The sequence below is a fragment of the Gymnoscopelus braueri genome, assembly GCF_963280865.1.
Source record: "Gymnoscopelus braueri genome assembly, chromosome: 21".
In the NCBI taxonomy this organism is placed as follows: Eukaryota; Metazoa; Chordata; class Actinopteri; order Myctophiformes; family Myctophidae; genus Gymnoscopelus; species Gymnoscopelus braueri.
Genome location: NC_137623.1, coordinates 13,492,899 through 13,510,685, shown reverse-complemented (window position 1 = coordinate 13,510,685; position 17,787 = coordinate 13,492,899). Strand labels below are relative to the sequence as shown.

The following is a 17,787-nucleotide window of genomic DNA, read 5'->3' as shown; positions in this document are numbered from 1 at the left end:
ACTGAACAAACACTCTAGAGCAATGATTACTATCAGAATCTAGAGCTATTTAACACTTATTTTAACCAAAGAAAATCACTTACCCTACCTTAAGTAAAAAAAAAAGGTACTTTCCCCACCTCTCTGTAAACAGTGGTGCCTTGTGCTTAAGGCAAAAATAATTACCCCGTGCATGGAAGGCGGACGAAGCGGAAGAGACGTCCAGTTGCGTTGGGTTGTGTTCCTGCCATAGATTCACCACAACACAACACACACACACACACACACACACACACACACACACACACACACACACATACGATACACACATCAGATCTAAAACATCTGATCTACAAATCATCGCCCACACACCTCTCTGCCATGGAGTCTCATGGTAAAGAAGATTTACCACCGGTTCTGCACATAGTGGTGGTTGGGTTCCACCATAAGAAAGGCTGTCAGGTAGGTCTAGGAGATCTAATATTGTAATGGTTGGTCTGTATATAGCCTGGGATCAAGACTATCAGAGATGTATTTGATCGATTTTAAATCGATCAAATACATCTCTGATAGTCTTGATCCCAGGCTAGTTGGTCTGCTGTCTGTCTGTGAAACTATGAATCTAATATCTGATCCACAGCATAGCTTACTACTGTGTTGTGGTTGGATGTGATCACTGATCAGCCATATTGTACATGAGCTGTAAATAAAATATATGGGTATCTTTCTTTCATTATGTCACACCAGTGGTGGAAAAAGTACTCACATTTCTTACTTAAGTAAAAGTATCAATACTGCAATGTTAGTTCATACTCTGTTACAAGTACAAAAGTACTGGTATCAAAATGTACTCAAAAGTACAAAAGTAAAAGTACTCATTATGCAGAAATGTCCCATTTCAAGTTTTCAAAATGTATAGAAATCTTTTGAAAATAGCAGCTTGAAGAGCTTGTAGATCTGCTATTTTCAAATAGCCAGAATATATATATGACTGAAGCTGGTTAATGTATGTTTTGCAATAATAATCAAAATCTACAAAATAACTAGTAACTTGAGTTTTCAAATAATTGTAGTGGAGTAAAAAGTACCATATATTTGCCTCTGAGGTGTAGTGGAGTAGAAGTAAAAGTATAAGAAAATAAGAAAAAAATACCTCAACATTTTACTTAAGTACAGTACTTGAGTAAATGTACTTATAGTTACTTTCCACCACTGTTTATGATGAAGCTCAGATGACAAATTCAGAATCATAACATCTCTGGAGTCTGACACAAGTGAGATTATTAGCCTTGGATCAAGACTGTCATAGACTTATTTTTGATCGATTCTGACATATAGCCTATGTCAGGAAGAATCAATAAAAATGGATCTATGACATTTTTTAAAAGTATTTTATACTTTGGCTATTCAAAAATAGCAGATCTACAAGCTCATAACGCGGCACCGAGTGCCGCGCTATGAGCTTGTAGATCTGCTATTTTTTTAAAACTGAAAATGTGTGCAAATCTGTGAATATATATATATATATATATATTTTAAAGCGAACATTTTTAACTCAAATCTTTGCTACTGGGGGGTCCCTGGAAGCAAATATTTTTAGATGGCGGGGGTCCTTGATAAATATGAAAAAGTTTGAGAACCACTGATATAGAAACATATAGTTGTTTTCAAAAAACTATTTTAGCTACTAAACATTAGTAGAAAATGTTTTACGATAAAAAAAAAATAATAGCAGATCTACAAGCTCATAGCGTGGCACTCGGTCCCGCTCTATGAGCTTGTATATCTGCAATTTTTTTGAATAGCCCAAAGAAATCTTAAAATGACACAGATGCGTTCCCGGTCTTATTGGGTTAATATAGTAATTCATTATTATCTCATGACACCAAAGAGGAGTGCACTGAGAGGAGACAGATCATTGGTGTGGTTCATTGTGCACGCTGTGTGCACACAGCTATGCACTGAACACACACAAATACATTATTGTCTAATGATTAGACATGTTGTCTTCAACGTGTGTCAGGCCAAGGACCCCTTAGCACAGTGGTTCTCAAACTTTTTCATGTCAAGGACCCCCAAAATGATATGTATTTGGCCGCGGACCCCCAGCTAAAAATATTTTGTTCCAGGGACCCCCCCAGAAGCAAAGATTTTAGTTACTAAGGCCATAGGCCCTCATTGGAAACAAGTCCGCAAGGACTTTTATGAACGGACCTGTTAGACAAAGTATTTTAAATGTAACTGTGCTGTTTTACATTTTTTGCCTAATAAAATATTCAATCAATCAATCAAAAGATACAAATGTTCGCTTTAAAAATATATATATTAAAAGATTTGCACACATTTTCAAGATTTTTCAAAAATAGCAGATCTACAAGCTCATAGCGCGGCACTCGGTGCCGCGCTATGAGCTTGTAGATCTGCTAATTTTGATTAGCCAAAGTATAAAAGGTCATAATTATTCTGATGCTATATTTACACATTTTTCTGGGTACCCCCTGGAACACCCTCAAGTACCCCTGGGGGTCCCCGGACCCCACTTTGAGAACCAATGCCTTAGCAGAGAGAGAGAGAGAGAGAGATTAACCAGGGACCCCCCACTACATATTGTATAAAACTGCGTTGCAGATTAAACTTTTCCATAGATTTTATGGATGTCTTCATAGACTTGTTTGACATGCATTATATTTTCTATTAATGTTGGATTCATGTTAATGTGTATTTTCAGACAGTTAACCTTTTTAAATGGATAGTTCACCCAAAAAATTACTTATTTTCTATCTAACTACACACCCAATGAAGCCTTGAATTCATGGAGATTTTTTAGTTTTTGTCGCATTCCTAAGCCAATAATTAGATGAAAGGCGGAAAGATGCAATGTATCCCGTAGGAGACTCAAAGTTGACACTTTGAGTCTCCTACCAGAGCCACCCCCACATTATTGGCTTAGGAATGCGACAAAAACTAAAAAATCTCCATGAATTCAAGGCTTCATTGGGCGTGTAATCGATAGAAAAAAAGACATTTTGGGGGTGAACTATCCCTTTAAACCCTCAATAATTTAGTCAACTTGACTGTTGGCTCTGTACTTTTTTTCCTCTACACCGAAAATAGCCGATCTACAAGCTCACAACGAGAGTTTGTAGATCTGCTATTTTTGGCTAAATGTTCCCCATCACACAAAGATTTGGCGGACCCCCCTGTAGTTACTCTGGGGGTCCCGGACCCCCTGTTGAAGAGACAATGCTGTGCACAACACATAAGACAACTGGGCACGCTAGAGTGCACGCACAAAGTGTTTTCCCCGAGCCCAGTCAGCCCACTCACACACACGGTTATGTAAGGAGATGTTTTGGCACGTTCATCTATTCACCATAAAACACATTGTTTTGATTAGAAACACGAGCCTGCTCTTTAGCCTGGATGTGAAGAGTGAAGACTTCACATTAAGGCCTTAACCCATTCAAACCGGGAACACATCTCTGTCATTTTAGAATAACCCCTTCTGGGGATTCTACAAATGTCTTCTGAATCCTAACAGGTTGCTATCAGTGGTTCTCAAACTTTTTCATGTCAAGGACCCCCAAAAGTATATGTATTTGGCCACGGACCCCCATCTCAAAATATGTTGTTCCAGAGACTCCAAGAAGCAGAGATTTCAATTAAAAATGTTCGCTTTAAAAAATATATATATTCAAAAATTTGCACACATTTTCCCGATTTTTCAAAAATAGCAGATCTACAAGCTCATAGCGCGGCACTCGGTGCCGCGCTATGAGCTTGTATATCTGCTATTTTTGAATAGCCAAAGTGTAAAATAATGCTTTTTCAGCTCAAATCAAAAAGTGACACCGATGCGTTCCGGGTCTTAATGGGTTAAAAGCCCTTGATCAGTTGTTGTTGTTTTTTTCACTGGCCTAGTGGCCTTAATTAATATACAGCCGGCCATTGAAAAAAAGAAGTTTACTGTGTAATTGTGGCTGTAAAAGCTGCTTTCCAAGGCTTATAGTTTAACTCTAAAGTGTGTCCCTGTCAAGTGAAGCAGAACCGAACAGATGTAATGACAGAGACAACGGCCGTGTGTTCACCCCTGGGTAATTAGGGGAAAGTGTGTGTGTGTATGTTTATTGCATGTGTTTTATATCCGGGAGTGTGTGTCTGTGTTCCATCAATCCTGTGTTCTCTCAGCGAGGGCTGGCCAATATCACTTCAAATCAACATCATAACTATTTAAAATGTTGCTCTCGATTGCCATTTAATGAACGATTATTAAAAGCAAAGAAAAACAGTGAAAATAGCAGATCTGCAAGCTCGCAACGCGACGCATGTGTTGTGGAGCTTGTATATCGGCTATTTTCACCTTCTTAACCCATTAAGACCGGGAACGCATCTGTATGTCATTTTTTGATTTCTTTGGCTATTCAAAAATAGCAGATACAGTATACAAACTCATAGCGCGCCGGCACTCGGTGCCGCGCTATGAGTTTGTATACTGTATCTGCTATTTTTGAAAAATCTTTGCTTCTGGGGATTCTACAAATGTCTTCTAAAATCTTCTAAATTCTTGAAAAAACATGTTGCTATAATCAGTGGTTCTCAAACTTTTTCATGTCAAGGACCCCCAAAATTATATGTATTTGGCCGCGGACCCCCATCTTAAAATATTTTGTTCCAGGGACCCCCAGAAACAAAGATTTTAGCTTAAAAAAAAATATATATATATATTAAAATATTTGCACACATTTTCACAATTTTTCTAGAATAGAAGATCTACAAGCTCATGCCGCGCTATAAGCTTGTATATCTGCTATTTTTGAATAGCCAAAGAAATCTAAAAATGACACAGATGCATTCCCGGTCTTAAGTACAGTACTTAAGTAAATGTACTTAGTTACTTTCCACCAGAGAGAGAGAGAGTGAGAGAGAGAGAGAGAGAGAGAGAGATTTCATCGCCAGCCCAGGAACCCAATCTTGCGATAGCTCACAGGAGGCCATTTGGCAGAGCTATCAGATAACGTCCATCACCGGGGGAGGGGAACCAGACTATTTTACCTGAACCTAAAAAGCCAATGATGAGTGATGACAGCCACTCCAACGCTGCCAGCAGACTGCATGCTCCATGGGTCATATTCCAGATATTATAAAACACCACGTCTTCTCTGAAGATGAGGGCTTTCCCACTTTATTCACAGTGGAGAGGAGCATATGTGGTGGTCACCAAACTACCCTTTTGGGGTTGCTAGGCCAGTAGTAAGGCCACTGGGTGGGCACTCCTAAATAATGTCACTTTTATCTCGGACAAAGAACAACAGCTGCGTTTCAAGAAGCATTGAAAGCCTCTGAAACACAGTCTCTTCCATCTGTTAACAACACAGACAGGTGGAGAGCTGTAACAAAAGGAGGACGGTATCTTTTGTCTTGCTTTGGGGACAAGAGATAGAGATAAAGATAAAGATAAAACTGAACTGACGATATCCTGCGTGATTCAGTTACAAATACAGTTAAAACCACATTAACTATGGCATTCCTATTTTGGGCAAATATTTAAAAGTGTTCCAAAATAGAGGAACTAATGTGTCACATCGCGGTGTGTTGTGAGCTTGTAGACGGCTATTTTTGCTACTTATAATAGGAAATAGGGCTAATATAGGGCCTACATCCATAGGATGTGAAGGTATCAGCCTTATGTTCCCTCAGCCCTACCCCCACTTCTCTCAGGGTTAGCAATTAACCAAAAATATATTACAACCGATATTTAGAGCCATTAATCTTGCTCATGTAGGATAATCAAATAATCAAGAAGCAGGGTATTTAAATCAAGTTTTGTTTTTCTTCTTATAAAATCAACAAATCGACACAGAAAAATTCGAATAGATATTTTATAATCGACCAAATCGATATGTCTGATTGATCACTTAACCCTGTGTTATACTTCATTGTGTAATGGCGGCATGTTAAAGGGTAATACCACTCATTTTCAACATTGAACTATGTCTTTAATACACCTTAGAGCTGAAATAAGAAAAAAGTCCCCACCCCCTTCTATGTTGCCTAGAACTGAATAATTGTTTTTTTTTGGGAAACTTTTGTCTCTGCCCCCTCAGCCAAAAGTACACCCTGCGTATGTCATTGATCACATGACCTCACTCAATTATCCAGTTCTAGGCAACACAGAAGGGGGTGGGGACTTTTTTCTTATTTCCACACAACAGCTCTAAGGTGTATTAAAGACATAGTTCAATGTTGAAAATTAGTGGTATTTCCTTTAAGGCCAGTCCACAGTGATTCACGACGTAACTCCTTGCAACATGCAACTACTTGCAACTATTATCCCCAAAGGCAGTTGCAAGTAGTTGCATTGGTGTGGACTGGCCTTTAACCCTTTAAGACCGGGAACGCATCTGTGTCATTTTTGGGCGGTGAAACCGCCCCTATAAGTGAGGTTTGGAAATTTGTACAATTATCCTGCGCTGTGATTGGCCAATCACAATCTATTCAGGACTGTGATTGGCCAGTTTCACATGACACATGTGCATAGCCCATATAAGAAACCATAACTTTAAAAAACCATAAATTTGTTTTTTTAAAGTTATGGTTTCGTCCATCATAAAGAGTGTTTCAATAAATGTATTTATCTTTTGTACATGATTGGTTGACTCCATTCAGTATTGTGATTAGCTAGCAAGACACTCGGTGCCGCGCTATGAGCTTGTATATCTGCTATTTTTGAATAGCCAAAGAAATCTTAAAATGACGTTCCCGGTCTTAATGGGTTAAGAAGGTGAAAATAGCCGATATACAAGCTCACAACGCATGCGTCGTGTTGCGAGCTTGCACATCTGCTATTTTCACTGTTTTTCTTTGCTTTTAAGTACAATTTTGAGGTATTCGTACTTTACTTGAGTATTTCTAATTTCCAATACTTTTGCTTCTACTCCACTACATCTCGAATCCAAACATTATACCTTTACTCCACTACTTTTATTTGAAAACTGTAGTTACTAGTTACTTTGCTGATTTTGATTATTATTACAAAACCTACACTAACCACTTCAGCCCTATATACATTTCGGCCATTTGAAAATAGCCGATCTACAAGCCCACAATGCGTCGAGCTTGTAGATCGGCTATTTTCATACATTTGAAAACTTGAAATGGGACATTCTGCATAATGAGTACTTTTTCTTTTGGTACTTTTAAGTACATTTTGATGCCAATATTTTTGGACAAAATTTTGGATTCCGGACTTTTACTTGAAACTGAGTATTTTGCAGTATTGATACTTTTAGTAAAATATCTGAGTACTTCTTCCACCACTGTCTCTCTGTCTCTCTGTCCCCTGCTGCCTATCCTTCACAGACCCCCCAGGGACAGTCTTACATATCCCCTTATATAACTACAGTACATATACAGCGTATATGTACAGTATGACAGACATGCTGTCGTGATGTGACATGTGTTGATGTCACATGACAGTTGAGTGCTGGATGGTTAGACTTGATTTAAAAAGAACACAACATGAAGTTGTTTGGCTTAAAATGCATATTATTTGCAGTGTATCGTTATATTGCTCGCATTTATTTTAAAACACAAGTTCTAGCACAAAGCCTGTTAAATCATATTTAACAATTCACGGTTAAAGAATATCTCCTCAATTAGGTTGTAGACTGTATTCCAACACGACAGACTCCCCTATATTAGCCTGAAAGATCATAAAAACAATCCTTTGGGAACTTGTCTTGAAATAGTCAAAATGCATATATCGTTAAAACCTTGTATCTCCATACTTCAACTTTGTATGTTTTCTTTCGTAAAGTAATGCCCTACTTCATCATACTAACTACAGTCTCACACAAGAGTAGCATACAGCCGATCTACAAGCCCACAACACGTTGTGAGCTTGTAGATTGGCAATGTTTTGCTATTTTAGAAACATTTTATAAGTAAAAGTGAAAGCGGAGTAAGTGTCTCTGTGGGTTTTATAAATATTGAACCAGTGTAGATTATTAACAAGAGCTTGTTGTGACTTAATAATAACTACAATGGATCCATTGTAACACAGGTTCTTTTTTCCACTTCCTGAAAAGTAACCGATAAACGGTTTCCAACCGACATGGACAATAATGTGATATCAAAGTTAGGTGTCTCATAAAGCAGTGGTTCTCAAACTTTTTCATGTCAAGGACCCCCAAAATGATATGAATTTGGCCGCAGACCCCCATCTTAAATATTTTGTTCCAGGGACCCCCAGAGGCAAATATTTTAGTTAAAAATGTTGTCTTAAAAATATATATATATATCCGAAGGTTTGCACAAATGTTCACGATTTTTCAAAAATAGCAGATCTACAAGCTCATAGGGCTTGTATATCTGCTATTTTTGAATAGCCAAAGTATAAAAGGTTACAATTATTGTGACGCTATATTAACACATCTTGCGGGGGACCCCCTGGAACCCCCCCCAAGTACCCCTGGGGGTCCCCGGACCCCACTTTGAGAACCAATGTCATTAAGCATCCACATCAAAGTCCAAGTGAGTAAAACAAAACAAATCTAGTTTATAAAAACAGCTCATTTTGCTGAGTCTATATCAAACAAATCTCTGAACGATGCAATGCCATGTGAGTGGAGAAAGTACTCAAATGTTTTACTTAAGTAAAAGTATCAATACGGCAATGTAGAAGTACTCTTGTTACAAGTAATAGTCCGGAATTACTAATTTACTTGCATAAAAGTATTGGCATCAAAATGTACTTAAAGCATCAAAAGTGAAGTACTAAAACATTTGAAAATAGCAGATCTACAAGCTCACAACGCGTCGCGTTTTCTATGTAGAAAATAAAGCAAAAGTGGCCCTGTATGTTTCACTAGACTAGACTAGTTTCAACTAGTAACTAAAGTTTTCAAATGTGTGTAGTGGAGTAAAAGTACAATATTTGCCTCTGAGATGTAGGGGAGTAGAAGTAAAAGTATTGGAAATCGGAAATACTCAAGTAAAGTACAAATACCATTTTTTTAAAACTTAAGTACAGTACTTAAGTACATGTACTTAGTTACTTTCCACCACTGCTTCCTGTCCAGCATCAGGGGTCTGGAGTTCTGCAGTTTTGCTAACTCCGCTGTTCATGTTTTCCCAGAAAGATAAGAATGCTTATTATTTTAGGCATGATACGACAGCCTGGGACTGTTGAGAGCCTGGAAACATTAAGCATAATTTACACTTAGTCGTTTGGCTGAAAGTAGCCGATCTACAAGCTCACATCGCGTCTCATCTGTGACACGTTGTGAGCTTGTGGACCTGCTATGTTCGGTGCGCGACACCCTCATACGACTTAAGCGTAAATTAAGTATGAGCCTGGCTATTGTTTCTTCAGTCACATGATTAGTAGGAGCAGAGAGAGCTGTGTCATCTTCTGTGGCCCCGTTTAACAGCTGACTGTCTCACATTCACTGTCCTGTCTCATCCGCTTTCACTGTATTCTCATTTTGGGTGTTTTCTCAACAGTGGTGTAAAGTAACTCAGTACATTTACTTAAGTACTGTACTTAAGTACTGTACTTATTTTGTACTTGAGTATTTCCATTTTCCAATTTCCAATACTTTTACTTCTACTCCACTACATCTCAGAGGCAAATATTGTACTTTTACTCCACTACAATTATTTGAAAAATGTAGTTACTAGTTACTTTGCAGATTTTGAGTATTATCACAAAACATACATTAACTACTTTAGCCCCTATACATTTCGGCAATTTGAAAATAGCCGATCTACAAGCCCACATTGTGAGCTTGTAGATCTGCTATTGAAATGGGACATTCTGCACAATGAGTACATATACTTTTGGTACTTTAAGTACATTTTGATGCCAATACTTTTATACTTTTACTCAAGTACATTTTGAATTCCAGACTTTTACTTGTAACAGAGTATTCCTACATTGCAGTATTGATACTTTTACTTTGTAAAACATTTGAGTATTTTTTTCCACCACTGATTTTCAACGTGGCAGCTCTGGGCTTGGTCGGTATCAAGGTATTACGCCGGTATACCAAGGTATTTAGAAGTCCCGAAGGTATGATTTTCAATACCGTCAAAAACGTATATGCTCCTATCTGTTAAAACGGATACAGAGAGTTTGTATTGAGGTGATGTGTTGAATCTATGGGCAGGCAGTGTCATCAGTTCCTCCAGCAACTAGCAAGGTGTGCTGAATCCATGGAAGAAGGCCGCTTATTTCCTAATCCTATCTATCCATTATTCTATGGGCCATTAAACCCAGCATGACTTGTCTAAGTAGGCTAATTGCATATTAGACACACAGCATGGTAGGCTAGACAATCAATGTCATACATGCTACAGTGACATCTGCATCTAGCTCAGTATTTATTTTATTTATTTGTTTCTTTTTTTTTTTTACACATACAGTATACAACGGTGAAATGTCAGGGAAATATGAAGGTATGGAAATAACGGATCCAAGCCTAAAGCGCCTATATTTACATTACCATCTCATCTGTCTTACATGTAGCCTATGGATTTCTTCCCATCGATCAGAGTATTAGACCTAGTTTTAGGTTGAATCAGAGCATTAGACCTAGTTTTAGGTTGAATCAGAGCATTAGACCAAGGTTTAGGTTGAATCAGAGCATTAGACCTAGTTTTAGGTTGAATCAGAGCGTTAGACCTAGATTTAGGTTGAATCAGAGCGTTAGACCTAGTTTTAGGTTGAATCAGAGCGTTAGACCTAGTTTTAGGTTGAATCAGAGCGTTAGACCTAGGTTTAGTTTGAATCAGAGCGTTAGACCTAGATTTAGGTTGAATCAGAGCGTTAGACCTAGTTTTAGGTTGAATCAGAGCGTTAGACCTAGATTTAGGTTGAATCAGAGCGTTAGACCTAGTTTTAGGTTGAATCAGAGCATTAGACCTAGTTTTAGTTTGAATCAGAGCATTAGACCTAGATTTAGTTTGAATCAGAGCATTAGACCTAGATTTAGTTTGAATCAGAGCATTAGACCTAGATTTAGTTTGAATCAGAGCATTAGACCTAGATTTAGTTTGAATCAGAGCATTAGACCTAGATTTAGTCTGAATCAGAGTGTTAGACCTAGATTTAGGTTGAATCAGAGCATTAGACCTAGTTTTAGGTTGAATCAGAGCATTAGACCTAGATTTAGTTTGAATCAGAGCGTTAGACCTAGATTTAGTTTGAATCAGAGCATTAGACCTAGATTTAGTTTGAATCAGAGCATTAGACCTAGATTTAGTTTGAATCAGAGCATTAGACCTAGATTTAGTTTGAATCAGAGCATTAGACCTAGATTTAGTTTGAATCAGAGCATTAGACCTAGATTTAGTCTGAATCAGAGTGTTAGACCTAGATTTAGGTTGAATCAGAGCATTAGACCTAGTTTTAGGTTGAATCAGAGCATTAGACCTAGATTTAGTTTGAATCAGAGCGTTAGACCTAGTTTTAGGTTGAATCAGAGCGTTAGACCTAGATTTAGTTTGAATCAGAACATTAGACCTAGATTTAGTTTGAATCAGAGAATTAGACCTAGATTGAACTTGTTTTGAAAGGAAACCATGTAGATTCCGGCTCTAGACCTGTGTGTACATGTCACACCCTCATCCACCCTCAGCCGTATCAATAACTCTTATCAATACGAAGTGACATGATAAAAACGGCAAGCTGTGCAGGCGAGACAGAGATGGATTTTGAAATACTGGTAAAACGAGAAGCTCTCAACAACTCCTGGGGGAGAAATGGAGCTCTGTGGTTTAGTCTGTGGTCTAATGCTTCACTGTTACTTCCTTTACTAATGCCTACAGGCAACTTCTCTTATCGTTATGTCATCAGGCTAACGTATAATAAGGTGTGTGTGTGTGTGTGTGTGTGTGTGTGTGTGTGTGTGTGTGTGTGTGTGTGTGCGTGTGCGCGCGCGCCTGCATTTGACTTTTGAAAACCTTTCTAAACGGTGGTTTTATTATGTTTTTTTCCTCCTCAGGTGGAGTACTCGTACCCGCCTCTCCTTCCAGATGAGGGTCATGACAGTAACTCCGTTCCAGAAGAGTGGAAGTACCTGCCGTTCCTGTGCCTTCCTGACGGCGCCCACAACTACCAAGAAGGTACAACAACACTGTCACTGATGATCACTACAGGCCAGGGTGTCTCAATGGTGGCTTCAACAGCTAATGCACTGATCACATGACTGCAACTTTATGGGTAGATTGCAGCTTCAACCGTATGAAATATATGAGACTATTAGGGTTTATGGACGATGCTTCTGAGCATGCTAATCTATTGCTAGTTTGACCAATTCAAATACTCTTAATCTTAAAATAACTTTAATATCTATTACTATACACGCTATTCCTGGCCACGCCCCCTACTTCTGCTCTGACCTGTGATGTATGCATGTGATGTCTGTGACGTCCTGTAGCAGCCGGCAGCCAGTCTGATAGATGCTTGTTTTAACAAAGCAGACGTGTGTTTGTAACGGTTGTTGTTATTAACAATGCAAGAGAGATGGAAACATTCATACACTCATCTGATAAAGGAGCATGTTGTGAGGATCTACAGTACACACCTGGGAGGATGACATGACGAAATAGCCCAATAGGCTCTGTTCCATTTAGTGTAGCACAGTGGTTCTCAAACCTTTATAATTTCGAGGAACCCCATAACTCTTGAGAGTGTACAAATGGAACCAAATGGACCTGTAAGGGTCCACAATTAATGGTCTTTATCTGGCCTTTTCACTCATGTATATTATCAATTCCATACATGGGTTACTGTGTGACGTGACTCAAGGTCAGTATAGTGACTTATACCACAGGACAGTCACATGAACGCTGACTGTGACAGCAACAACATTCCAGCAAGTGACAGATCCAAATAACCGTCTTAAACTACACATTTGCACGCTGGTGCCGTGAACCAAAAATAGGCTGTGTCTTATCTGTTCAAACACGGTCGGCCACGGTTTCAATTGTAACCCTTGACTTTAACTGTCTAAGCGTTCATTTTAGACTGAAAGGGTCAATAAGGTTGTCAGCAGCAAGCAACCACACCAGCCTGTCAGTGCTCTGACTGTTAGTCAAGCCCTTTTACTCAACGTAAATCATGTATTTCAGAGATGACACTATTTGTATTCGTGGTTGTATTTGTTCATCCACCAAAATGGATTTCTACTTAGAAAAAAGCTGAAGTGGGTGTGGTTTGAACTGGGAGTGGCATTGCCAGAATCCCATTTACAATGGCATAAATGTATTATTTAAATAATAATGAGAGTCTATTAACATATTGTAGTTGATGAAACAGCGCTAGTGTCGGGGTCTCCCAGAGGAAAGATTTGTTTTTCAATTCAAGATTTTCTATTGCTCAGGAGACAGAAAGGAGATTTTTTTTTTGCTAAAGTGGATTTCACAAATGGCAGAATTTGTAAATCTCAATTAGAAGAAGTATTCACCTCACTCACACAAACATTAGACTGCTCAGTGGTACCGTATGGCTGCTAATAACCCTACACTTACTACATGTAGATAATGTTTAAAAATCGTGCTCAAAGCCACGGCAGCACGATGATTGTCTATCACAAGTATCCCTGGAGCCACTGGTAATGTGTTCCCATCACTGCAGCCGTGTGAGGCCTGGACTGAAGGCTCTGCTTGACGCATGCAGTGAGTCCACACACACACTGGGTCTTTACTATAATCTGGCTCATAAAAGCAACAACAGGTCTCTCTCTCTGCAGTGCGGTTGTTTGCAGAGACAGCAGGCAGTGACAGGAACAAGGAGCATGTCTGCTTAAGAGATCGTGAGAGATCGCTGGAAGCTGTACAAGAAAGGGGGGTTATAAGGCCATACTTCTTGCTGTATTTATTAAGCGCTGCTAGACACTTTTGCATCTGACTTGGTGTGCTTGTATGCAGTGGTGTAAAGTAACTAAGTACATTTACTCAAGTACTGTACTTCAGTACAATTTTGAGGTATTTTTTACTTTACTGGAGTATATCCAATTGTCTATACTTTTACTTCTACTCCACTACATTTCAGAGGCAAATATTGTACTTTTACTGCACTACAATTATTTGAAAACTTTAGTTACTAGTTACTTTTCAGATATAAATCACTACATTATAAAACATACATTTACCACTTTAGCCCTATTTTATACCGATCTACAAGCTCACAAGGCGTCGCATCGCGATGCGTTGTAAGCTTGTAGATCTGCTATTTTCAAACAGTTTAGTACTTTTACTTTTGGTACTTAAAGGTAGGGTAAGTGATTTGCGTTGGTTAAAATAATTGTTAAATAGCTCTATATTCTGATAGTACTCATTGCTATAGACTATAGAGTGTTTGTTCAGTATTAGGAGTCTCCTTGTCTCTCCACCTCTTTATTAAACAGAAAATGCATTTTCGTTTCAGTTTCAGTTTCATTTCCAATTTTAGTGAAATTGGAAGTGATGACACTAAGAAATTAGCATGCAAAATTGGAACTGGAACACTATACAAATTAAGCTTAAAAATGTGTACTTTCTCCTGATTGGCTGAGATTTGGACACCTACCGAAAAATGTATTTTCTGTTTATTAAAGAGCTGGAGAGACAGGGAGACATCTGTTACTGAAAAAAGACTCTATAGCAATGATTACTATCAGAATATAGTATTTTAACCTTTTAACAAAATACTTTTTGTTTTAACCAAAAAATATCACTTACCCTACCTTTTAAAGTACATTTTGATACCAATACTTTTGTTCTTTTACTGAAGTCAATTTTTGAATTCCGGACTTTTACTTGTAACAGAGTACTTCTACATTGCAGTATTGACACTTTTACTTAAGTACAACATTTGAGTACTTTTTCCACCACTGCTTGTATGTTTTTAATGTATGAGTATGGCATAAACTGCTTCAACTAATTACGCTAGAGAGGGAGAGAGATAGCAGTAGCCTGTTTTGATCTTTAATTAGCAGTATTTGCAACACCTGGATGTAAGGCACTGCTTGCTTCACACTGGTTAACTTGTGACATTATCTTTTTTTGAGCGGTGCAACCGCTCCTATAAGAGGGTTTAGGACCCATCCGTGGTGAAAGTTTTTCTTTCCGTCGTGAAAATGTGTCTTTCGCTGTGACGCCATGCTGTGGAAAACACGCCCATAGGCTAAGCTTTGCAGGACGTGCTGTGATTGGCTAGCGAGACACATGATGAAATTTACTTCAAACTTCGCAGACGCGCTGTGATTGGCTAGCGAGACGCATGATGAAATTAATAATAATGTAAAAAATGTAAGCACGTCACTTCGCAGGACGTGCTGTGATTGGCTACCGAGATGCATGATGAAATTAATAACTCATAAATAGCACCGCTCACTTCACACTGGGTGTGATTTTTTACTATTGGTATTAGTCACACAGATATAGTAACTATTAACTACTTAAGCCCTATAGAATTAATATATTATAACGATTGTATTCTAACATATAATTTGTCGTATGGCGAAGAGCAATAGCAGATCTACAAGCTTGGGCATGCATGTACATCTGCTGTACATCTGACTTTATCTGCTGTAGATCATGACTTTAAATGAACACTCAGAATGTTGCTGAGGACTCCACATTTTGCTGTATTGCATAATATCTCTGGGCCTGGTAGCTGCATGTGCGTAGCATCCATAGGAGACTGTAACCACGTTACAAACCACTCTACCAATGTCCTCAACCCGAAACCCAATGTGTGTACTCCATTTCCGCTCTACATGGCTGTTAGTAATGAGTCTGTGTGGGGCTGTTCCTGTCTTTAATGGGCGTGTGTGTGTGTGCGTGTGTGTGTGTGTGTGTGTGTGTGTGTGTGTGTGTGTGTGTGTGTGTGTGTGTGTCAGTGTGCGCATATTCCGGTCTTTAATAGTCGTCCTTCTTTCCACATTCAATTCTCTAATAAAAGTCTAAGTATGTTAGTTGTGGCTCTGTATTTAACCATGCTTAAATTCACAGCAGCTCCGTTGCGTTAAGATAGTGTGTCTCATTAGAATGTTTGCATGCTTCTGTTTGCAATTGCATTGTAATTCATTGAGACAGACAGTAGGAGAGCTGAGAGGGAGACGGTGTAGGAGAGACAGACAGTAGGAGAGCTGAGAGGGAGATGGTGTAGGAGAGACAGACAGTAGGAGCGCTGAGAGGGAGACGGTGTAGGAGAGACAGACAGTAGCAAAGCTGAGAGAGAGACAGTGTAGGAGAGACAGACAGTAGCAAAGCTGAGAGGGAGACGGTGTAGGAGAGACAGACCGTAGCAAAGCTGAGAGGGAGACAGTGTAGGAGTGACAGACAGTAGGAGAGCTGAGAGGGAGATGGTGTAGGAGAGACAGACAGTAGGAAAGCTGAGAGGGAGACAGTGTAGGAGAGACAGACACTAGCAACGCTGAGAGGGAGACAGTGTAGGAGAGACAGACAGTAGCAACGCTGAGAGGGAGACAGTGTAGGAGAGACAGACAGTAGCAACGCTGAGAGGGAGACAGTGTAGGAGAGACAGACAGTAGGAAAGCTGAGAGGGAGACAGTGTAGGAGAGACAGACAGTAGCAAAGCTGAGAGGGAGACGGTGTAGGAGAGACAGACAGTAGGAAATCTGAGGATGATCTCAGATCTACAGATATGCATCTTTCTTATTAAAGATTGTGTTGTTTCTATTTGATGATCATCAGATCATAATGGCATGTTTTGTTTATTTTTGTATTGATGTGGTTGTTCTGCAGACACTGTGTATTTCCACCTTCCCCCTCTGACTGAAGACCTGAAGTGTGTGTACGGAGTGTCCTGCTACCGACAGATAGAAGCCAAGGTCGGTACCCAAACCAATGTTCTCCTCGTCTTGCGTGTCATATATTGCTTTTTAATATCATACCAAAATATTAATAATATATTAATGATAATATATTTAACCACTTTCAACCTAGTGTCCCTATTTTGGGCGTGGTCTTTATATGCAAAATATTAAAAATATTGCAACAACAAAAAACAAAAGAAATGTGACATCGTAGAGCTTGTAGATCGGCTATTTTCGTGCGACACCGTCATACGCCAAAGTATAAAATAGGGCTTATGTGATTCATGTAATAATAACATTAGCAATACTACTGCTGCTTATACCATTAATAGTAATGTTGCAGAGTAGTCCTGCCTGAAGACGTCGGTTGTTAGACGGCAGACATGAATGTCGTATTTAGAGTACGTAGGATGTCCATATGTGTGATAAGATAGGATGGGATAAGGGGGCACGGTGGAGCAGTCGGTAGTGCTGTCGCCTCACAGCTAGAAGGTCCTGGGTTCGATTCCCGCAGGGGACGCTGTGGGTGCTGGGGGCGTGTTCTCTCCTCCGCGTCATCAGTGCCCATACCCTAGGTGGGGTTGGCGAAAGGGCCTTTCTGTGTTCTCCCCGTGTCTCCTAGGGTAGGTACCCTCACAAAAACATGCAGTAATCCTGGTCACTATACCGCCTCCCCCTGGTCAGCCGGGGTGCCTGATGGAGGGGAAGGGAACTGGTTGGAATAACGTGTTCCTTCCACGCGCTACGTCCAACCAGGGAAACTCTCCCCTGTCAGGTGACAAGAAGGTCAGTTGGCTCTCATGCATTGAAGGAGGCATGAGCTCGGCCCTGACCTCCCTAGGTTGGCAGAGGGAAGGTAGTGCCCAAGATTACATAGACAATTAGCACTGGGTGTAAAAAATAGGGTTACAAAATCGTGGGATAAAAATGTAAGAAAAAAAAAAAAGATAGGATGGGATAAGATTCATAAAGAGTTACAATT

General features: G+C 39.4%; 1 protein-coding gene across 1 annotated transcript in view; it reads left to right on the top strand.

The window, feature by feature from the left end:
• Positions 1 to 255: 255 nt before the first annotated feature.
• Positions 256 to 17,787, top strand: part of avl9 (AVL9 homolog (S. cerevisiase)) — a 57,889-nt gene continuing 40,357 nt past the window's right edge. The window contains exons 1-3 of the mRNA XM_080417199.1: positions 256 to 441; positions 11,985 to 12,105; positions 16,735 to 16,820. Of these exons, the coding sequence (XP_080273325.1) occupies positions 361 to 441; positions 11,985 to 12,105; positions 16,735 to 16,820 (288 nt within the window). The 5' untranslated portion in view covers positions 256 to 360. The remainder of the gene's footprint in view (positions 442 to 11,984; positions 12,106 to 16,734; positions 16,821 to 17,787) is intronic.